Source organism: Ascaphus truei, chromosome 3 (genome assembly GCF_040206685.1).
Source record: "Ascaphus truei isolate aAscTru1 chromosome 3, aAscTru1.hap1, whole genome shotgun sequence".
Lineage (NCBI taxonomy): Eukaryota > Metazoa > Chordata > Amphibia > Anura > Ascaphidae > Ascaphus > Ascaphus truei.
In genome coordinates, this window is record NC_134485.1 from 106,379,494 (window position 1) to 106,404,527 (window position 25,034).

Here is a 25,034-nt window from a genome sequence, read left to right on the forward strand (position 1 = left end):
GCTCTGTATTGATTAAGCCTCTATAGCACTCGCGCATGGATCAGTCTGCTCCAGCGCTCGGTAATGACGTAAGTGTCAATGCGTCCGACGTGATGACGCTCCTGACGCGTTTCGTCACTCACGGGTAACTTTTTCAAAGGGAAGTCTTTGAAAAAGTTACCAGTGAGTGACGAAACGCGTCAGGGAGCGTCATCACGTCGGACGCATTGACACTTACGTCATTACCCACAATAAAGCGGGCCACAGTGGGTTAACCCCTTCATTGCCTTAGCGGCTATCAGCTATGGTAATGAAGCAGCATTTCTGTATTTTTAATAATATTGTGCAGGAGCAGGGGGTCCCCTGAGCATTAATTTCTCGCTCAGGGAACCCCCTGCTCACTGTACAATATTATTAAAATACAGAAATGCTGCTTTGTTACCATAGCATATAGCCGCAAAGGTAAGGAACGAGTGTTTATTTATATATGTGTTTTATTTATACTGTACATGTGCAGAGGGTCTCCGGAGCAGAAACGTTTTGGTTTTAGGTCCGGGACCCCCTGCTTCCCGAGATACAGGCCCCTTTATGGGGTGCCGGTATCCCTCTGCTTTGTTTACATGCCGCGGTCACGTGATCGGGACCTTTAAATGCAGAGGGATACCGGCACCTCATAAAGGGGCAGTATCTCGGGAAGCAGGGGGTCCCCGGACCTAAAACCAACGCGGTTCAGCTCCGGAGACCCCCTGCACATCTACACTATGAATAAAAATGTATTTTAAATGATTTTTGATGTGCCGATGTTTGCGCAGAGAGAGCAGCGGTTCTCTCTCTGCTGCAAACACATCTCGCCAGCGGACGGCCTATAGTATCATTGATGTGCATATACAGTACTGTATGTGTATGTTAGGGGTTATAGGGGTTGTTGTTATACAGTATATACTGTATATATACAGTATATACTGCATTACAATTCATGAATTTCTCGGCTTCAAAGACAACAGCTCGCAAACGCCCCCATGCGTTTTTACACGGCATTGCAGTATTGCAGCCAGCGGGAATAAAATGCTTAAATCACAGCCGCAAAAATAACGCAATACACCCCGGGAGAAAACGACACAAAACCGCACATCACCGGGATATTCTGAAATTCGCGGAGCTAGCCGAGTTAGAATAAAGTTGGTCGCCACTGTATATGTATGGTATTTTGGATCTGCCCTGAAATGCAGACTCCATCTGCTATGCTAATAGGTCATAAAGGGCAGCCGGCTGATTGAGCCCTAAGCACTGTGATCAAAAGTTAACTGCCTGATTGTTTACACTAAGTACTAATCAACAGATCAAGTACTAATCAATAGACTCTGCCACTCTAATTGTTACCTGAGGGTGGAGAATCATCAAACTGGAGTGGTTTGTAAGTGTTATGTCTACACCTACAAACAATGCAGATTCTTCATTTGATAGACTGGTCGTCGCCCCTGATTTAATTATGGGGCTACCCATAGAGTCCCAGTACACATGGGCTAATTAGCTGGGGGGCATGGGTTAATCTGTGTCTCCACGTTAGGGATTGGATACAGATAATTGTTCACCAATAGTCTGTATTCAATGTTAAGAATAGGGTTACACAGGTATATAAACTGTGTCAACCCTACAGTTTTAGTTGTGCTTCTGATTCCACCTGGAATGTCACCGGATTGCTGGAGAATTGCTAGCTGATACTTCTCCATCCCCCAACCCTAAGTAAGTGTTACCTTCTTGTCTGTTAATTGTACTATATTGCTGTGTTCACCTTTTTAAGGAATAAATATATTTTATTATATCTAAGCCTCGTTCAGTTCAACCCAGATATTTGGTGTTTATTATTTCTTGTCATAAGTTACCATGACACCCTCCGGTCTCCCCGCTCTCCCGTTTCCCCCCTTCTTACCCTCAGTATGTTATGTAGGACACATAGAGTTGCCGGTGGTTCTCGCCTCAAGGCGCCACCATGTTAGGTGTGCGCGAGCACGAGCGCATAGTCGCGCATGCGCAAACGTGGCGAAGGCAAGGAAGAGCCCTGGAAGGTTGCGCAGGAGCGGGGCAAGGTCGCGGCGGCCATTAGAGTTGCGCAGGCACATTGTCCTATGCACACGCGGTCACCATGTTAATCAGGCAGCTCAAAGACTACAACTCCCATGATGCATAGGGAGAAAGCTGCCTGGTGACTCACGAGAGCCAATGAAATGGCTGGATTACTTCTCAAGGAAGGAAGGACTACTGCCTGTTGGGAGAGGAAGTCAGGAGTCAAGATCAGGAACCTGAAGGGTTAGGTTAGGTCCACGGAGCAGTGATCCAGGGGCTAGGCCACCGTATACCCCCAGGGCCCAGTTGGTCCCCTGAGACACTGTAGAGAAGTAACTGTTTGGTGTAGGGAATTGCATTGAGACAGGGACTCCTTCACTGTACTCATAGAGAGGGAGAGGCTGTAGAACAGTGCCTGACTGTCAGTAAAGCATGTAGCTGATAGAGCCTCTGACTTCATAGCAGAGACTATTTGCAAAGGGATCATCTGGCTGGGGATCCCTCCCCTGGGGAGTCAGCATGTGTATCCAGTTCTGCAGATAGCAGCGCAGTGCACCATGGGATCACGTTATGGAGCTGCTGATTATTCAAGGATTATCCTGGTTAGGACAATAACCAGGAAGGTAGTATATTAAGTGCACCAACGGACCCCAACACAGGGAAGTGCTATCCCCCACATTCACATTAACTCTATAGCTGGTGGACACTCAGAAGATAAGTGCCCTGGCACATTGGTACACCAAATGACAAAGGGTGATGCAACAACTGATATTCTGATGCTATATGGATGAAATGATGTTATGCATTGATAAGTTTGCCTAAGTCACAGTACATGCTCAGTAAATACTGTTTCATTCCACTGTGTGTAATTACTGAATGATTGGTCTGGTGAGGGCACACTCCCACCACGTTGGGATCCCTCATCGGTGGAGGCGTTGCACCGAGTGTAAGTACACCCCAGACTCCCAGTGGCAGAGGTTCAGGCCTCTTGTTAGCCTCACAGGTGACAGCAGTACCAGTAGTTATAGTACCCTAGGGGTACACCCGCCACATATGTATCCGATAGAGACCATTTGAGTAAGCGGCTCTTTTGAGATCTTTTATGTTGTATAGTCCAATATTATTTTAACATATACTAATAAAAGTTACATATTAATTGAATAATCATTACACAGTGGGGAGTGCTACACTAGGGGCCTTCTTTCTATACCTATGCCTCTCCATAGTTCATGGTAGTCCTGTGTTTCCACGTACCTGCCCTGCCTTGTACCTGTTGTGCTTTAACCGTGTTGCTGCTTGTCTCTCCTGTGTACTGACCCGGTTTGACTTTAGGACCTCTCTCTGGATTACAGACACCCGCTTGCCTCTGACCATCCGCACTTCTCACTGCCTGACCACGGCAATTTGACTAACTACCTTCCTACTGGCTCCAAACCCTGAGCACGGCCTCCGGACACCGACTACTCTCCTGGCACCTACCTACGACCTCTGCAAGTAACCAGACTAACCCACTCTCTCCAACCAAGACCCAGAGATCTTGACTATCCACCCTCCAGGCGTGCCTCCACTGCTGTGGGTGTGCAGTTTAATACTTTCCCACCTCAGTACCGGGGTTCTGCCTTATTCATGGTGAGCGCAAGCGTTACACCAACATCCCAAGAATTCCTCCAGGTCCGTCACCGCCTCTGCGATATTACGAATTCTTAGATTATTCATTCTGGCCCGGTTATCTGCATCCTCCTGTCTTGCTGTTATGTCCTCTATGCGGGTGTGTAGAACCTGTATTTTGTTCTCTGTGGACTGCAGGGCCTTGTTTGTGGTGCCCATTTTTTCCCCAAGGGGTGTGTACTGGAGACTAGGGTTGTTATGTCCTGTTTAATGCCCGTGAGGGCTGATCGCATTTCAGTTTGAACCATATTGTTTAGCCTAACAAATAGGTCCTCAATGTACTGCTTAGTTGAGTACAGTAGAGGCAACTCTTATTCGAACAAAAACCAGTGGCAATTCCCCCCAAAAAACAGGAAACACCCAGGTACATTCTGAATACATGCCTTAAACTTTCCTTAAACTAGCCCCAGCATTTCTGCATTTATTAATGGCCTATCAGATTAACAGCGGGGGTCCCTGGCAGTCCCATTCAAACTGAATTGGACTGCCAGGGATCCCTGCTGTGTTAATCCTATGGGTCGTTAGTCAATGCAGAAATGCCTTAAACGTGCCTCAAACTAGCCCAGAACATACCCAGTACATACCCAGCACATACCCAGAATGTAACCCGGCTAGTTTACAGCAAATGTTAGAATAAACGTTGCCTCTACTGTACCTTGTGATCTCCTCCTGCAATGTTTCTGACTCTGATCTCTCCATGCCATGTGATGAGCCTCCGGGCATCTTGAGATGCTGTCAGGAGATCCATCTTTCTTTTACATCAGGGAAGCTCGACAGAATAAGATTCTAGGAAAACATCTACAGTACTTATCGGTCCAATAAAAAGTATCATACCACCTACTCCCTCTCCCTCCTTTGTTACTACATAGAAAACATTGGAACATTCTGAAATTGAGGATTTTTGTTTTAGTTTTTTTTTTTTGTAATAACTTTTAAATATTCTCATCTGGTTAAAAAATGTGAAACAGAATTGTGTTATCAGTTAGTGTCTGCCCTTTCCTTATAATGTGAAATAAATTGACAGGCTGATTAACAAAAGTTTAATATTCAGCTGAATACCTGAACAACTTTGTTACATCGCTCATTGCACTGTGCACAGTAACAATATAACCGAAGCTTCGGAGACTGCCACAAATTTTCTTCCAGAGATTCTGAGCTGGGGTTGCTGAAGGTTTTTGGTGCTGATATGCAAACTACCAACCTGCCATTGACATTCTATATAAATATACGAATAACTGAATATCTTTGATCTGCACCCAAAGTGTAATAAGACATGAATTTGTACTCTTGTATGATGGGGTAATATTCTCTTAGTTATTCTCAGACACAGTAATGAGCACTCCATCTGCTGACTGAACACTTGTACTTCTATGAAGAAGTTGTGTTCTAACAAAGGAAGTTGTGATGTTAGAATGGAGAATGTCTCGAATAAGCCTTTGGTGAGATGAAATGCTTGATCATTGTATGCAAGAACAGCAAATTCCAATTGGTATTGAAACATTTCTCAATCGTTGCCAATCAGGTGTGAGATGTGGGTCTTCAAAGATAAAAAAAAAAAAAAAAGTCCAGATGGCAAATCCACCACATTATTGCACTTCCCAGTTTCCTTGGCAACTGCCTGAGTTTATTGAATGCTTGTCCATCCACTCCAAGTGCAAGGAATGTTAAGGCAGACTGGTGGTATTTGCCCAGGAAGGAAATGTGCCCAAGTCAAACATGTAAAATCCCCAGGTGTTCATGGCCAACGTGATAGTTAGTACTCCTATGACATTCATCAGGAATCCTGCTTTTGCCTATAGAGGGGAAACACAAAGGATCATAAACTGCTTCAGCATTAAAACAAAAACATTGATGGGGTATCAATATTTATCCAGTGTAAAATGTACAATTTCAATTACATTCATTTGAGATGTTATATATATATATATATATATATATATATATATATATATATATATATATATATATATATATATATATATATATATATATATATATATATATATATATATATATATATATATATATATATATATATATATATATATATATAGTGGTCGACAAATCACCAAAAAATCTACTAGCCACCTAGTACCACACGTGTGCTGCTTGGGCCAATAGGAGCTCGCCACGATGTTAATCCACTTGCCCGGGGCGTGCAAATGTATAGGTTTGTCGAACACTGTATATATATATATATATATATATATATAAACATCTCAAATGAATGTAATAATACATATTTATATTTAGTACTGCTTTAGATATAACAGACTGAACATTGTGTCTAAGAGGTGAGTAAGAGATTTGTATACACTGAGAACAAGAGATTTGTACAGTATACATAGAGCTGTGCTGCAGTCCTGCAGCGTACCACTAGTAGTGCTGCCACCTAGCTCTTGATTACCTGGACAGGTCCGTCCTGTATAGATTTTCAAGTTGGTGTGGTTGATGTAAAAGTCAAAGTTGTTAATGGGAACATCCCTCATATTAGAAAAGGGAAGCTTCAGACACTACCCAGTTTGTAATAGCTGCGCTTGTAGTGCCGGCTACGGCTACAGCTACGGCTATGGATGACGTCTCCCGTCTCCATAGCCCAAGCGAAAATTGTAATTTTAGTTTGGGAGATGTCTCTAGCTACAAGGGGAGTGACAGAAGGCAGAGGGGTGGGGACAAGAGCAAGGGGGAAGGCTGAAATGGAGAGGAGTTGTAATTTCTACTTTTACTTTAAATTACAGGAGAATTTACTATTTTAAAGTTGTTCATATAGTATGTTTTACTTGACAGACGCAAACACACACACAATCCACCCCCCCACACACACACAATCACTCACACACAATCACTCACAAACACATTCACACAATCACACACACTCCCACAATCATACACACACAATATCACACACACAATCACACAATCCCACACACACACAAACCCCCCTCCCACACACATTCACACAATCCCACACAATCCCACACACTCACAATCCCACACAAATACACACACAATCACACACACACAATCACACACACACACAATCACACAATCCCACACACACAATCCCCCCTCACACACACACACAATCCCACACACACAATCCCACACACACAATCACACACACAATCCCCCCATCCCCCCGCCTCTCCCTGCACTCACACACAGACACATTTCCCCTCTCCCTGCATCAGATCAGAAGCTATCTGATTGGTTACAGCCTGTCACATGAGGAGACCGTCTCTGTAAAAATCAAATTCTACTGACTACAGAGATTCATGTCTCTTCGTCGCTCCGTCGCCGTCGCCCCTACTATAAGCGCATGCTACAGATTCAATGCATTTGTTCTGAAGCGACGTCGCGTCGCTGTCGCCGTCACTATATGCGCAGCCTTAAGTGTTCTAATCCAATAGAAATTACTGGCGCTGCATAGGTTATTAAGAGACAGATGTCAGCATCAACCATAAGATCAATGCAATTAAGAAATGTATTCTGGATCTTTGACAGTGTTGACCCATTGATATAGACAATAAATACAGTGTCTGCTGTACCTTTCATAATTACAGTCACTTTTTTAGTAATGCTGAACATACTGTACATTCCTTCTGCTTCAATAAAAGACTACAATATAGCTGGACACTATAAAAGCAATAGAGAATCTGAATACATCAGACATTTAAAAATATTAAATCAAAGATACCCCAAACATACTGTTTGTTCATTTTAATTAATATAAGCTATGCCATGATTGCTTATATGTTGCCCAAATAGTACAAATTTAAGTGACTGAAATGTCAGACCTAATGTGGTTTATAGATTGGCTAATCTTTTGGAGTATATGATGTGTAATATTTTGGTATTGTTTAATGCAAGCAGCAGACTGAGGAATGAATTATAATGAGTATTTATCACATCATCCCAACATTACGGTTCATATTTACTATAAAATTCTACTAGTTGAGACACCTTGCTGGAAGACACCAAACTGCCCCATTTACTGAAGGGATTGGACCTTAAAGGGCCAGATTTACTAAGCTATGCTGGAAGCTTTATGGAGTAGCTCTTTTTAGGAAACATGGCCCTACATCTTCCTGCTGAAGATATGACAAAAATATTTGACTAATGATGCAGTCGGCTATGAGCTACATGAGTTATTGTACTGACTTTATTTAATCTGTTTAGTACTTTGGAGTTCCCTCTAGATAGCCCCTGCAAACATAGGAGCATCAAGATGCTTCCATTTCAATAAGAACATGTGAATAAAATATGGTGTGCATACTCCAAACTAGATATTTTCTAATATTGCCATTAAGAAATTAGTCACGGAGTTCCAAGATGGCTGCTTAGAGAAGGTGGCTGCCTGCTGAGGCTCTACTTGACCTCTGTGAGGACCTTGTTGTCAGGATCCGTGATCCTTGGTGCACTCGGCATGCTACTCGCTTACCCCAACCCGTGACCGGGTGTTCCGCCTCTCCCGCCTCTCCTGCAGCACATCTCGCCTGCTGGCGAATACCAGTATTCCATGTAGGGGCACGCGGACCACACTGCACTAAATGCCATCCCCGCCTCCTGGTTACACTCGCACGGTGACGCCACCGTCACGCAGCGCGCACCCGCTATGCGCGACACTTGCACACATGCGCAGATCCTTTTTCACTCCTCTGCCTATACTACATCTGTTGCTAATTCCTCTGCCTAGTATACGAAAGCCAAAGTCCTAGGGAAGCGTAAACATATGTGGAGACAGAAAACAGATGTCCAGATGTGCAGTATGGTCTCATAAAAAATGTGGATGTTAACTCTTTAATTCTTATGAGTTGGGTATTCACAAGTATAGGTAGATCTAAATACACGTAATGGTATCTTTAGTTGTTTGATCTTAGACCGCACTCTAGTTGAGGGTAGGACCAGAATATGTATATCCACATTCACCCTTTAGGAAGGAGAAAGAGGACCGGACATAGTGCAGACTATAAAACTTTATGAGGGTAAGTATAAGATGGTATACACTCACATGGTTAAAATATGGTATAGGCAGTTTGACCTACGCGATCGACACCGGCTGCTGGAACTTGAAGCAGTGTTTATCCTCCTCAGTATGGTCTTCCCGCCAAACACACACCTCGTGGCTCCGTCTACAGGGCTCCGGATGTTTGGCGTCTGCGGATCCAAGGGGTTTCCGGTGGACAGCGTAAAGCATCACTCTACGCGTTTCACCACAGCTGGTCCAGGGGGAATCACATTGGGAACACTTTCTACATCCCCTATCAGAGCTAAACAGCTGCCTACCAGGATCTTGCTTCATGTTACCCTTACCGACGAGGGCTTACACACTTCTGCTATGGCCATTCTGGATTCCGGGTCGGGAGGCAATTTTATTGATCAAGGCTTTGCCGAGAAAAATAACATCTCCTTCGTTCGCAAGAAATGCCCAGTAGGGTTAGAAGCCATAGATTGTCGACCTCTGCAACCAGCATATACAGTACCTCTTTACAGACCGTTCTCTTTCATCTTTGTACAGGTGAGGACCACACAAAAGGAATCCAGCTGGATGCCATTCATACCCATTCGGTGGATGTGATGCTTGGCCTCGAGTGGTTGCAACTCCACAATCCATGCATCGATTGGTCTGACAAGGAACCGGTCCTGTGGAGCCCCTTTTGTTCCAAGAACTGTGCTGTGCCCATCAAGAGTATTGGTGGGGTTACTGCTCCCAAAGAAGAGAAGGTAAAATTGCCTGATGTATACACCGAATTTCACAACGTTTTTGATAAAGCCAGATCTGAGGTCTTACCACTGCATTGTCCTTTCGATTGTCCTATTGACTTGCTGCCTGGCTCTGTACCTAACAGGAGAACTTCTTACCCACTTTCCCTTCCTGAGACGAAAGATATGAAGTGTAATGCGTAGCTCACCACAAACTAGACGCGACCGCGAGGCTGAGGTAGGGAATTGTATAAACGCCAACCCACAACCGAGAGGGCGCACCTAGAGTGTAGAATTGTCTTGCAAGCCGAATCAGGAGTACAGAAGGTAGAATAGTCGTTATACTTGCCGGATCTGAATTGGAGAGTAACGGATTGTTGGAGTACTTTGCCAAGGTCAGGATTGGAGAGTAGCGTATCGTTGGATTACTTTGCCAAGGTCAGGATTGGAGATGGTAGAAAAATTTGGCAGTGCACTGCCAGAAGGAACAGCAGGTGGCTCACGGTATGCAGAAGCAAGAATTATCTATTGCATAAAAAAATGGACCAAATGTCCCCAAATGTCCTTTCGCATACTGCCCGAAACGTGTTGGTGGACCTTTGCTGTGGCTTAGGGGGGACATTTGGTCCATTTTTTTATGCAATAGATAATTCTTGCTTCTGCATACTGTGAGCCTCCTTCTGTTCCTTCTGGCAGTGCACTGCCAAATATTTCTACCTGTTCCTGCTGCTTACCTGGGAGATTGCACGCCTACCTAAACATCTGATGTTGGATACTCCAGGAGAAACAAAGTGAGTGTACTTTATGGGTCGCTGTACACTTTTTCTCCTTTTGGGACTTTGGTCCGGTGGCATTAGGTACTAATCCCCTAACCCTATTAGGGTAACGTTATGGTATATCCTTATAAAGGAGTTTTTTCCATCTACAGATTATTATATTATATTAAACAGGACTTGTTTTTCTGAGCACTGGCATTCTACATAGTCCAGGATTGGAGATGGTAGAATGGTCGTACGTAAGCCAGATCAGGAGAAGAAAACAGCGAAGTCCAGTAAATGAAGCAGAGTCAGGCAGCAGCAGGAACAAGGCAGGATACAGCAAGGCACAAGGCAGAATGCAGCAAGGCAAAGGCAGAATGCAGCATGGTACAGCGTCACACAAGGTTATGCTCAGCAATGAGTGAATGAGCAAAGCAGGTATATAAGGGGCCTCCCTCCAATAGTAAGCCAGGGTGGAGCAAGTAGAAGAGAACCGATAGACTGCTGGGTCGCTCAGGTGCACCTTATTGTGCAGCCAGATTAGATTTGGAGGCGGAGCTACATCCCGCGCGCATCATCAATGTCAGGGGTTGGCGACCCGATCACGCGGCACTCGCGCCCCACACATGCCCGTCCGCCGAGCGAGAACGGAGTCTGGAGGCGGGTCCAGAGGAGTGCTGTTCCGCGCGCGTCATTAAGGTCAGAGGGCGGCTACTAGACCATGTGTAACTCGTGCACAGACCTGGAGGGTAGGCTGGCCGAACGGACGCGATGTACCTCAGAGCAGGAGCGGAGACCGAAGGCGGAGCCCACGGAGGTACAAACTGATCGTGTGCCAACCACGCGCATGCGTGTAGCCGGACCATCGCAATATCACACATCCTGAGTGCCTGTTGTGGCTGGGAGGGTAAGATGGAGAGATGGGTTCCAGCCACCAGGATGGCGAATCCTCACATGAAGGAGTATATCCATGAAAATTTACAGAGGGGTTTTATTCAAAAATCTTCTTCTCCAGCCAGCGCAGGCTTCTTCTTTGTGAAGAAAAAGGACGGGTCACTATGTCCATGTATTCATTACAGAGGTCTTAACAAGATCGCCATCAAAAACTGTTACCCTTTACCACTGATTGCTGAACTTTTTGATCGCCTCCAAGGAGCCAACATCTTCACTAAATTGGACTTCCGTGGGGCCTACAATCTGGTAAAGATCCGTGAAGGTGATGAATGGAAAATGGCTTTCAATACCTGTGACAGCCACTATGAATATCACGTCATGCCCTTCAGTCTCTGTAATGCCCCTGCTGTCTTTCAAGACTTCATTAATGAAATCTTCAGAGATTTGCTCAATCCATTTTTCGTCATCTACACTGGCGACACACTTTATTCGAGCTCGGCTAGTCCCACGAATTCGGGTATACCCGGGTGTATTGAGGTTTGTGACTGTTTTCTGCCCGAGTGCATTGAGGTATTTTCCAAGCAGGGATTGAAGCATTTTATTCCCGCTGGCTGCAATACTGCACAATATATATATATATACTGCATTACAATTCATGAATTTATGCCATCTGGTAGACACGCGAAGCATTGCAGCCTATTAAATCCTAATCATTATCATTTAACAGATCAGCCGCCCGTCAGCCAGGCATGAACCCAGGCTGGGAAGGCAAACGCAACGGGGCTTGTCAGAGGTGAGGAGCGGCGCATTCCAGGTATCTGCCAGGTACATACTGGGTATTTGCTCGAATAAAGTGTGTCGGTGCAGTATCTGGATGATATAATGATCTTTTCTAAGTCCTTACAGGAGCATGTCAGCCATGTCAAACAGGTATTCATCCCTCACAAAGACTAAATGGTGTTGAGATGTATGTATAAGATATGAATATATATACTTTTTAAATATGTTTTTTATACACATTTTGAGTTCAATTTGATACAGCATTTTTAGAAAGTTTTTATCTTTCAAGGATTTTTACAAGTTCATTAATAAAATTATAATCTATATGTATATTTATGTTCACATAGGTGATATAATTAAGTAATAATTATTACCATGACATGGACCATATTAGATTTTGGAACACTGCTCCACCACTTGTCAGTTACTAATTAGTGGTTTTACCTTGATTGGGCAGACAGTGGGCTTAGCCCACCTGCGGCTAATAATTATCAATCTAATCATCCACCAATGAGCTGGTTAAGTTCCAGGTATAAGAGGTGGAGGGAGAAGCACTCCAAAATCATCCCTGAGGAAGACGCAGCAGCGCTGAATCGCGTAGGATTATACTTTAATACTTTGGCTCCACCAGTTTGCAGGCACTTACGGAGAATCAAGTTTAGTTACAGCCTGAAACACAAAAAAGACAAAAGCGCAAACGCACATAGTGAAGTTTGTAAAAATGGGTGAATATAATTTTAGGGTATAATATCTGCGTACATCAGATTAATGGGTATAAAGCATTTCATGTGCAATACATGAGTTTACCAAACGCCGCACTGCCGCCTCCAGGCCTCAGGAATTCTTTCTCACAGCATCCAGGATAAGCTGTCTCAGTCGTGGTATGCAACCTCCACTGCGGTGCTGTATCGTGATCAGTCTCCTTCCCCAATCGCTGCCGTCACTGCCGCTCACTCCTTGGGTCTATTTCCGACTGCCACTGCGTCTCGGAACACTTTGATGGTAGGTCACGTGTCCCGCGGGGTTTTGCGACCGGCCGCAAAGGGAGGTTGGGACGTAAAGCGTGATCGTAGCTTTACTGCAGTTTGCCGAATGCAGTTTTTTTGTGTGAGAAATCAGACCAATGCAGATATGCCACACAGAGTGTGGAGATACAGTTCTAGGACTTATAAAATCTTTATCCAACGCGTTTCGAAGCAAAAGCTTCTTTTGCTTCGAAACGCGTTGGATAAAGATTTTATAAGTCCTAGAACTGTATCTCCACACTCTGTGTGGCATATCTGCATTGGACTGATTTCTCACACAAAAAAACTGCATTCGGCAAACTGCAGTAAAGCTACGATCACGCTTTACGTCCCAACCTCCCTTTGCGGCCGGTCGCAAAACCCCGCGGGACACGTGACCTACCATCAAAGTGTTCCGAGACGCAGTGGCAGTCGGAAATAGACCCAAGGAGTGAGCGGCAGTGACGGCAGCGATTGGGGAAGGAGACTGATCACGATACAGCACCGCAGTGGAGGTTCCATACCACGACTGAGACAGCTTATCCTGGATGCTGTGAGAGAGAATTCCTGAGGCCTGGAGGCGGCAGTGCGGCGTTTGGTAAACTCATGTATTGCACATGAAATGCTTTATACCCATTAATCTGATGTACGCAGATATTATACCCTAAAATTATATTCACCCATTTTTACAAACTTCACTATGTGCGTTTGCGCTTTTGTCTTTTTTGTGTTTCAGTTGCCTAGGGGTTTACCCCTGTTCACATAGCTGCAGGTCACCCATCGATCTAGAGGTTGTATTTTGTTATTAACACAACGGTGGTGAAGGGTTTAAATAATAGAAATAATAATTTGCGCACTTTATCTGTCTTTGTTATATTAGTTACAACCTGATTGGTAGTGGTCAAGCTTGATTAGGCCTGAGAGCGAGGAGGGCATAGCATTTCCTGCAAGATCGGAACACCGGAATTGTGCCAGCTGAGAGACAGCAGCAGACGATCAGGACGCCAGCGGGTGTACAAGCGAAACTCCAGGAGGCTGTGCAACACATCCCTTGAGTAGGAGTACCCAAGGGACAAGCGTGGTAGATGGAGGACCAGCAGCACCAATGGCTCCGGAGCTTCCAGTAGCGGTGAACCAGCAGGACATTGCCGCACACGTCTGTGTAGCCCACAGCTGCATCTAGATCGGGTAGGAGACCACACTATAAATACTGGCAATAGTTTTTTGTTATCCTCTTATGGCCCACAGCTGTTGGTGATATCTATATGTGAACCTACATCCAGTCCTATAATACACCTTCATATGCTACAGTGCCCCTGTTTTTTGTTTTTTTGCGTTTCTATTTTGTCCTATCCAGGAACGGTGATCTGTGGTTCTGGGGCAGCACACAGCTTGAAGTACACATTTATACTGGACTGGACATTCTCTAATTCAGATAAGGGCAAAAAAAGGGGTACAGGCTTATGGTACATTTGCCTAAAGCAAACCCAGCAGCTACAGTTTGAGCCTATCACACAGCTCTTTGATCTATTACACCCTTGGTGTCCCATCTTTGCCCTTTGGCAGTGACCGTTTCAGCGCACCGAATCCCCACATTGTCCCCACCTGATTTACTTTCACACGTCTAGTAGGTATTTCTACGCCTACGTGAAAACCATTTGTTTGCCAAGCTAGAAAAATGCCAGTTCCATCAATCCTCCACAGCGTTCCTAGGATACATCATTTCCAACACAGGTCTCACCATGGATCCTGCAAAAGTAAAGGCGGTTCTGGATTGGCCTCGTCCAACTACCCTCAAAGCAGTGCAACGTTTCCTGGGGTTTGCGATCTACTACCGCAAGTCATTCAAAATTTGTCCTCTGCGGTTGCTCCCATCACAGCTTTAACTAAGAAAGGTGCGGATACTGCTTCATGGTCGCCTGCAGCTATCCAAGCTTTTGATCACTTGGAAACCGCCTTCAGATCTGCACCTATCCTCATTCATCCGTACCCCAAATTACCGTTCACCTTGGAGGTAGATGCGTAAGATTTTGGGGCCGGTACTATTCTCTCCCAGAGAAGGAAACCTCAAGACAGGCTTCACCCATGTGCCTTTTTCTCTGAATTTTTTTTTCCAGCGGAAAAAAATTATGACGTGGGTAACTGGGAACTCCTAGCAATCAAGTTAGACCTGGAGGAATGGAGACATCTTTGGAAGACACAGAGAACCCTATTACTATTCTCACGACCACAAGAATTTGCTCTATATTGAGGGCGCTCAACGCTTAGGTTCCCGTCAATCACGGTGGTCGCTTTTCTTTTCCCATTTTAATTTTCTTCCGGGTTCTAAAAATATCAAAGCTGATGCTCTTTCCCGTCAGTTTCTCATGGACGACAAAACTGAGGATAAGCAGGAACCCGTTCTTTCCTCCAAATATATTCTCTCCGTCAACTCTTTTGATGCCATGAGAGAAATTGTGCAAGAGCAGTCTCAAATCCCTGAGGGTCTCGTAGTTCCTGATGGGTGATTTTTTACCTCACCACGTCATCGGAAGAAGGTCCTTGAATGCGGTCATTCTTTGAAGTCTTCAGGTCACTGTGATGATAGCTGATGACAGGCTGCAATTTACACCAAAATATATATAATAATATAATATATATATATAACTGGGTTGAACTGGGATGAGACTTAGATATGATCAAATATAATTTATTCCTTGATAAAGGTGAACACAACAGATTATACAAATAACAGGCAAAATATAGACACTTACTTAAAGATGGAAATGATGAAACAGTCACATCTGGACTGGCAGTTCATACAGAAATCTTCATCATCCCAAGACATTGCATAGCATTTCTCTCAGCAATCAAGATGGTATATATGAACGAACGAACTAACACAGGATAAAGGGTTGACCACAGATTATATACCTTTTGTAACCCTATCCTTAACATTAAGTACAGGTGATTGGTTTTCAATTACCTGTAGCCAATCACTAACATGGGAATACATTTTGATACCTGCCCCCCAGCTAGTTGGCACATGCTCAGTTGGACTCTGGGGTCTCATTTATGCAGCCCCACATTTGTATCAGGAATGCCAGCCAGTCTACTAAACAGAATATCTGGCAGGAAACCCTTTGTTGTAAGGTGTGAAATGGGACACTTATAGCCTGCTCTGGTTTGAGTCATCTCCGCCCTCCTGTAAACAGTGTAGGTGATAAACTCCTTTGAACAGCACTTAAACTCTAGACATTGGGATGCTTTCCCTCACCCCCTGCTGTCTTATGGCCAAGGGAATTTCCTCTGGTTTCTGTCCATACCTTGGAACACAGTATTAAAGATATTACATAACCATATTAAAATATCCGGTTCCGTTGGGTCCAGCGGGTCCAAACTTCCCAGTTCTCAATGCCGGAACTGGGGCACCCTAGGGTCCAATTTGCAACTTGCTACGACCCTCGGAACTGGAGTTACACAAATAGACTTAAAACCGTTTCTCATTTTAATACAAAAATCTCCGCTATAAATTAAATCACGGGTTTTCACTAAAACCCCATTGAAAACAACGTGCTTCGCCGCCATAGACTTTCAATGGCAAACCGCCGCCATTGGCGGCTATGGGAATCCGCCGCCATAGACTTTCAACGGGGCCACGCCGCCGTTGAAGTCAATGGGGGTTTTCCGCCATAGCCGGTCAATGGAAATTGGCCGCCATTGAAGTCTATGGAAAAAGTCCCGAACTTTCAAGGGGGTCCATACTCCGTCGGGTTAGTACAAGAGGGTCAAGGATGGTTCTGCAGCGATGCCGGAGCAGTGACTACAGGTACCCCAAACCCTGGCCCTCTGGAACCTCTGGAACCGGAGATATGGATTCCTAAATTTCAGCTTTTCACACTTAGCCGTTTTCTTGAGCTGTTTCTGCCGCCGCCATTGGAACCTATGGCGCGACCCGCTCTTCTCGGTTCGACCCTTCTCGGGGGTCCAGGATTCGGGGACCCGGTGGTGGTCGAGTGGGGGAAGGCCTAGGAACTAAGGGCAAAAAGAATTTCATTTCTAGGTGCTCTAGAACTGTTTATTCCCACGCAACTTGTCGTTGAACTTGGCTAATAAGTGATCAAAGCTCTCTTTTAGAAAGTGTATCTGCTTTGCGGTTTTGCGGTTTGGACGGCAGCCAACTCGTTCCTGGAAAGCTCCTTCAAAGAATCTCCATTGAAGTCAATGGGCCCATTGGCTTACAATGGGAAACCGCCGCTCCTCCTCTCGGACGCCATCTGCTGGTCTTCACAGGAAACAGGACCAAAACAGCAAGATTCGCCATTAGAATGCATTGAGCCCTAATAGCGGCCTATGGGACCCTGCAAAATGGTGCCTGAAAAGGCGGGAAAATTACACAAAGGGCTATAATCATTAAAGAACTATTAACCCTTGTACTCCCGGATTAATCCTAGTGTGTGTGTGATGCAGACACTGATATAACAATAAAACATGGGAACAGGGGAATATACATTTTCATGTTATAACAAGGGTTAAATCACATTTCTGGGCCTCAGCCCAGTTAAACCTTTGTCTCCCTGGTGAGGTTAGGGGGTGGCCAATTGGGGTGTAACCCCTTTAATCCTCCCCATCATCACACCTCCCCTGCTCAATGGGTGCATTGTGCCCCAACTGCCTCGCCCTGGCACTGGGATACCACTGGCACCCTTGAAGCACTCCATAAGTCCTGAGGGGTTGGCCTGGCAAAATTGTCTTTTGGCATTGTCCAGTACATTGTCCTGGCCACAGTGGATTGTAAAGTCCAGATCCTGTGGAGCAGGGCTCCACCGTGGCTGCCGGGCATTCTTCTTTGCCTCCCTCTGCCCCCCGCCCAGTGCCTGGGGAACCCAGTCCATGGTGAAGGGGACCCTTTGTAGACCAGGCTGCACACTGCCCAGAGACTGGCATGTTTCTGCACCTCAGGAGACCAGCTATCCAGCACAGACCGTCGCTTTCCTGTCAACCAAGTCTGGGAAAGAGCTATGTCACTATCCTGCAGGGACCCTACCTGCCCTGGCCCTGTGCCCACCTGTAGCTGCTCTGCTATACTCCTGACTCTCCTCCCTGGCTGCATATCTACCCGCAGCCCCTCCTTTGGGAACCCAGGGGAACCTGTCAGAGGGGTTACTCCTGGCCAGTCAGAACAAGGGACCTTCTGCCTACCTAGCCCATCCCTAGCTTCTGCCAGCTGCCTGACACCCCACTGACCTCCTATCTCCCCCTGCTCCACGGTGTCTCCCTGCCTTGCCTCCCCTAGGCCCAGCACATCAGCCTGCTTCTTACCTCCATGCAGCCCACCTGCACTCCTCTCTCCCCTGGGCAATCCTAACCCAGACACTGGAACTACCTGAGGGCACCTACCTCCCTGACCTTGTCTCCCCCTTACCAGGGATGAGCTCAGGGGCATCTCTCCAGATGCAACCGCCTTAGCTCTTGGCTGGCAGGTATCCCTGGGGTGGCACAAGCCTGCCACTGCCCAGGATACCCCCAGCCCATAGCTAGGCTGCAACAGGGGGTTGCTCATCTGAGACACCCCCTGAGGCTCTGCCAGGGTAATGGGGAACTCTAGCTGCCATACCTGCTGCTTTCCCTCCCTGGCTACCACTAGCCCTTCTTCTCCCACGGAGATCTGATGCTGGCTACTTACCTGCAGCGTCCCCTTACTCTGCTTCTCCCTAGCTAATCCTAACCTGGATCCTAGGGCTACCTGAGTGAGGCCATCTCCCTGACACTGTCTCCCCATTACTGGGGATGAGCTCAGGGTTGCTTGTGCAGATGTACCCACCTTAGCTCCTGGCTGGCAGGTAATCTGGGGGTGGTCTAACTTTGCCACAACCCCTGATACCTCCAGCCCATAGCAAGGCTGCAACAGTGGGGCTCTTAACCGTGAGTCCCCTTGCTGCTGCGCCAGGGTAATGGGGAAGTCTAGCTGCCCTACAAGCTGCCCTTCCATCCCCTCCCCTGGTACCCCTATCTCCTGCCACCCCCCAGTCACACCTAGAGTGAAACAACAGGGTACAGTCATAGGGAAAAATAAATCAGGGTCAGTCTGCGACTGGGTCTGGCTTACCTCGCTGGTCCCCACAGAGACCGCCGCTTTCGTTGGTCCCAATTGCAGGGGGACTGGAGTGGCCGCCGCCGGCATCATCTGGGCCGGGAAGCAATGGGTCACCGCCGCAGCAGCGCCCGGGGTTGGCACAGGGGAAACGATGCAGGCCCGGGGTCCCAGGTCTTTGTGGAGAAACACAGCTCCATGCAAACTTGGTAATATAATCCCCTCCCACAATCCCTGTCCCTCCCCCCACTCAGAAAGGGCTCCGGCATTTTGCCAGAATCGCGGCTCTTCTGCCGCCGCCGCCATGGGCGAGCCCTGGGTAGCTGCTGCAGTAGTACCCGGCTTTGATGCAGGGTCGCCGGCGTGGATTGTGGGGCTCTGGTCATCGCTGGGAATCGCCGACTCCGCCAAACCATGTGAAACACCCACCTCCCGCACACCCCAACCCTCCCCCCAAATAAAATTGCCACCGGCAGGATGCCGGAGTGGCGGCTTCTTCTCCGCCGCCGCCGCCGGTTCTCCGCCGGGATCAGGTGGATGGCCGCCGCTCTCCGCCGCTGTTGCTGATGCAGCCCGTCCAGGTTCTCCAGGAGACGTCCCGAGGAGGGTTGTCGCCCTGGCTGGGCGGGAGCCATCAGAGGATGCCGCTAACTTGGTCATCTTTTCCGCAGCTCGTGAGCGCTGGCCCTGAGGGGCTTCTTCGCCCAACCGCGCACGGTCAGGGCACCGGGCATTATTGTGGCCCGTTTGTTGGCAGTGCCGCAGAGCCTGCCGGAGCTTCTCCGCCACCGGTGGAATAACCCCAGCAAGGGGCAACGGAGTCCAGAGCGGAGTTGCTTGAGTGCCGGGCTCTGGGAGGGGATAAGCGGGTCGGTGTGGTACTGACGCCAGGAACTGGGTCCACTTCGCCGGGAACCACGTCTTGCCCAACGCACACACCAGTGCTAGCTCTTTCAGGGAAAATGGACGGGCCACCGCAACGGCCGTTACCTCTCCTGGTGCAAGACGTTGGTGGTCTCCGAGACCACCCGCACCCTCCACAAGTCTCTGCCGTCCCGGAGTTGGGTCCATTCCCTGCTCTCCGGGCGGTTTGATGGTTACAGCGGCTGCAGCTGTGGATCTTTGCTCAGCCTGCCGGGTATCATGCTCACCGATCGCTGTCTCTCTCTCAGCCTTGCTGGCTGCTGGTCCCCGCGCCGACTTGATGCACTCCTCCGGTCTCGGTGCCCGGCTCCAGTCAGACGGATAGCCGGCACTTTGGTTCTGGAGGAAATGCTTCTCACAAGTAGGGGAACAGTGAGGAGGTGCCATATCTTGTGTTATACAGTATGTTGTACACTGTGTGTTCAATATCTTTAGTCCCAGGAACTCGCAATTACCATCGAGTTCCCACTATATTACAGTATCCCACAGAACACTAGTAATACAGGTCCAGTTCAATCCCGCCGCTGCCACCAGTTAATTACAAGCCTGAGGATAGCTTATGACAGGCTGCGATTTACACCAAAATATATATAATAATATAATATATATATATAACTTGGTTGAACTGGGACGAGACTTAGATATGATAAAATATAATTTATTCCTTGATAAAGGTGAACACAACAGATCATACAAATAACAGGCAAAATATAGACACTTAGTTAAAGATGGAAATGATGAAACAGTCACATCTGGACTGGCAGTTCATACAGAAATCTTCATCATCCCAAGACATTGCATAGCATTTCTCTCAGCAATCAAGATGGTATATATGAACGAACGAACTAACACAGGATAAAGGGTTGACCACAGATTATATACCTTTTGTAACCCTATCCTTAACATTAAGTACAGGTGATTGGTTTTCAATTACCTGTAGCCAATCACTAACATGGGAATACATTTTGATACCTGCCCCCCAGCTAGTTGGCACATGCTCAGTTGGACTCTGGGGTCTCATTTCTGCAGCCCCACATTTGCTTCAGGAATGCCAGCCAGTCTACTAAACAGAATATCTGGCAGGAAACCCTTTGTTGTAAGGTGTGAAATGGGACACTTATAGCCTGCTCTAGTTTGAGTCATCTCTGCCCTCCTTTAAACAGTGTAGGTGATAAACTCCTTTGAACAGCACTTAAATTCTAGACCCTAGGGTCCAATTTGAGACTTGCTACGACCCTCGGAACCGGAGTTACACAAATACACTTAAAACCGTTTCTCATTTTAATACAAATATCTCCGCTGTAAATTAAATCACGTTTTTTCACTAAATCCCCATTGAAAACAACGGGCTTCGCCGCCATAGACTTTCAATGGCAAACCGCCGCCATTGGCGGCTATGGGAATCTGCCGCCATAGACTTTCATCGGGGCCACGCCGCCGTTGAAGTCAATGGGGTTTTTCCGCCATAGCCGGTCAATGGAAATTGGCCGCCATTGAAGTCTATGGGAAAAGTCCCAAACTTTCAAGGGGGTCCATACTCCATCGGGTTAGTCCAAGAGGGTCAAGGATGGTTCTGCAGCGATGCCGGAGCAGTGACTACAGGTACCCCAAACCCTGGCCCTCTGGACCCTCTGGAACCAGAGATATGGATTCCTAAATTTCAGCTTTTCACACTTAGCCGTTTTCTTGAGCTGTTTCTGCCACCGCCATTGGAACCTGTGGAGCGACCCGCTCTACACGGTTCGACCCTTATTGGGATTCGGGGACCCGGTGGTGGTCGAATGGGGGGAGGCCTAGGAACTATTGGCAAAAAGAATTTTATTTCTAGGTGCTCTAGAACTGTTTATTCCCACGCCACTTGAACTTGGCTAATAAGTGATCAAAGCTCTCTTTTAGAAATTGTATCCGCTTTGCGGTTTTGCGGTTTGGACGGCAGCCAACTCGTTCCTGGAAAGCTCCATCGAAGAATCTCCATTGAAGTCAATGGGCCCATTGGCTTACAATGGGAAACCGCCGCTCCTCCTCTTGGACGCCATCTGCTGGTCTTCACAGGAAACAGGACCAAAACAGCAAGATTCGCCATTAGAATGCATTGAGCCCTAATAGCGGCCTATGGGACCCTGCAAAATGGTGCCTGGAAAGGCGGGAAAATTATACAAAGTGCTATAATTATTAAAGAACTATTAACCCTTGTACTCCCGGATGAATCCTAGTGCGTGTGTGATGCAGACACTGATATAACAATAAAACATGGGAACAGGGGAATATACATATACATTTTATACAGTTAACCCCTTGTCTCCCTGGTGAGGTTAGGGGGTGGCCAATTGGGATGTAAACCCTTTAATCCCAGGCCAAATCCTCCCCATCATCACAGTCACCCAGGTGTTAGAAGGACCACGACCTTGTGGAACAGACCATCTGGTGGCCCGGCATGCAAAAGGACATCAAAGAATTCGTTGCTGCGTGCTCGACATGTGCTCAAAATAAGACTCCCTAGGTTAAACCACCAGGACTCCTTCAACCGCTGCCCATCCCGGACCATCCACGGACACACTTGTCCATGGACTTCATAGTCAAACTGCCGGTATCTAAAGGAATGAAAACCATTTTAGTTGTGGTAGACCGTTTTTCAAAGCAATCTCATTTTATTCCATTGAAAGGTCTCATCAACTCTCCCAAATTGGCAGACATCTTCATCAAAGAAATCTTTCGCCTCCATGGGGTACCTTTGATCTCCGAGTGTCACAGTTCGTATCCAAGTTCTGGCGCTCCTTCTTCCAGCAACTAGGGATAGCTCTCCATTTTTCTTCAGGGTATCATCCCCAAACCAATGGCCAGACTGAACGAACCAATCAGACCCTGGAGCAGTTATCCAGTGTTTCGTTTCGGACACTCAGGATGACTGGTCTGATCTCCTTCCTTGGACTGAGTTCGCACATAATTTGCGCAATAAATCCACCACTGAGTCGCCCTTCTTCGTTAATAAAGGATTTTACCAATTACCTATACTCATCTCTACCCCCACTTCCGGGGTACCAGTAGCAGATGACAGAATCCATAGTCTTCAGAATTTATGGAGAAGGATCCAGGAGAACATCAAAAAGGCAACTACAGTAAAAGACAAAAAGCACAAGCAGACCGTCACCAAAGAAAGACCAAGAGTTCAACCCAGGAGAGAGGATGTGGTTGTCCTCTAAGAACGTCAAGCTCAAGGTCCCTACGCTAAAACTGGCGCCTCTGTCTTCCCTCTGTCTTCCACGTATCCCTGTTGAAGCCAGCTGTCCAGGACCCCTGCTTTCCCAATCCTTCCTCATCTACTTCTCCTGTCCTCGTACAGGGCCAACAAGAGTACAAGGTCCAGCCCATCTTGGACTCCAGGATTTCCAGGGGATCGATCCAGTATCTGGTACACTGGAAGGGTTTCAGTCCGGAGCAATGCTCCTGGGTTCCTCGCCACCATCTTCACACCCCCAGGCTTGTTCGGAAATTACATGACAAGTATCCACACAAGCTATCCCTGAGTCGCCCGTCAGGATCTGTGATCCTCTGCGTTCTCCTCGCTTACGCCAACCCGCGACCGGGTGTTCTGCTGCTCCCGCCACCTGCAGCATATCTCGCTTTTCGGTGAATATCAGCATTCCATCTATGTGTTCTCGCGGACCACACTCTGCACTAAAAGCCGTTCCTGCTGGCTCCGCCTCCAGGCTACATTTCCTCACAGCTCCCCCAATAATCAAGAGGATAGATGGAGCGTATTTCAGATCAGCATATAAACATTTATTGGCAAAATAGCTGCAAATATACACCTACATGTAATAAAAGTCCAGGGCAGCTCCACTTCAGTCCGCTTGCACCCCCGCAGTGTAAGATCACCCCTCCCGCATCCGTTGGAGAGAGACTGCGCAGTTCAAAACGGGTGCTGGTAAAGGACAATGGAAGCCTTTTTTGGACAATTTTAGAACGATTTAGAGCAACGCGTTTCGCCGACTGCGCGGCTTCATCAGGCTCATTAAAAAGTACATCCATGCCCCCCCCCCACGGATATTTATAGTAGTCCTAATCCCAAGTGTGGTTTCACCAGTGGGACAGCACAGTCCACGGGGAGACCCTGAAGCATACCATTATATCTGAACAGAGGTCTGGTCTTCACAGAACATCCTCACAGAACTTTCTATTTGCCTGTACTACATATGGCCATGTAAGTAGTTCATATAGTATTTCATATCCCACCCTTACACATTGCTAGGTCTGCATTGGCCTAATTATATATACCTCTCTCATTTAGATTGAGGTTTTTTTGTTTCCATTATAGCTGTTGATTTGTTCTTTTGCTCCCCCTTTCTCTGTCTTCTGTTAGTATAAACCTGTGCTGATTCTCTCCAGCCAACCACAGCCAGGCATACTACTGAGTATGCTCTCCTCTCATTGGGCAATCTCCTTTTATATGCTCAGCTGCCACACTGGTGTTCACTGCTGTCTTGCCACCACTGTCTCGGCAAGTATTATTGACCATCCAGACCTCTCCTACCCCAACTCGGCTAACTCGATCAATCTACACTCCAGACGCGCCCACGCGGCTGTGGGTTGGTGTTATATCAAATTCCCACCTTGGCATCGTGGTCACGCCTTGTTTGTAGTGAGTACTCCATTACACTTGTCTGGGCACACAGCGATCTCCCTGCAGTTGTGACAGACTCACAAATGACATACACATTGTATGTTAGGGGCTGACAGCTCGCAAAGACATTTTAAAACAGGGCCAACAGTCTCTGTCAAACTGCTGTGTGTTTAACTGCTACAGCTTCTATGCTGGTATCCATGGAAACGCCCTTCTGACTTGTGGCAGAGTTAAAAAATAAAAAAAACATCTTTAAGTGCCTCATAAATTGTGAAAGAGTTACAAATACAGCTGAACACTGTTATAAAGTGGTGCTTGGGGTCCACATAATGTGATCGCGTTATAACGGGATCGCGGGGGGAAAAATGGCCATAGATATCAGTGGTTCTGCGTCCGCCGGAGGGGAAGACCTGGGATAACTCCCAGCTGTCCCAGACCACCACCGCTGCGTCCCAGGTGTCCCACCCACTATACCGCCCCCGCCACCCCCCAATCTCCTTGCTGGTATTGGAGGATCGCCAGAGAAGGAAAAACATACAAATTTCTGGTGTACTGGAAGAAATTAA

At 46.9% G+C, this 25,034-nt stretch overlaps 1 protein-coding gene across 2 annotated transcripts in view; it reads right to left on the bottom strand.

The window, feature by feature from the left end:
- Positions 1 to 4,737: 4,737 nt before the first annotated feature.
- LOC142489084 (solute carrier family 13 member 2-like) overlaps positions 4,738 to 25,034 on the bottom strand; it is a 332,402-nt gene continuing 312,105 nt past the window's right edge. For both annotated transcript variants that reach the window (XM_075589275.1, XM_075589274.1), the window contains one exon: positions 4,738 to 5,504. In XM_075589275.1, the coding sequence (XP_075445390.1) occupies positions 5,376 to 5,504 (129 nt within the window). In that variant the 3' untranslated portion in view covers positions 4,738 to 5,375. The remainder of the gene's footprint in view (positions 5,505 to 25,034) is intronic.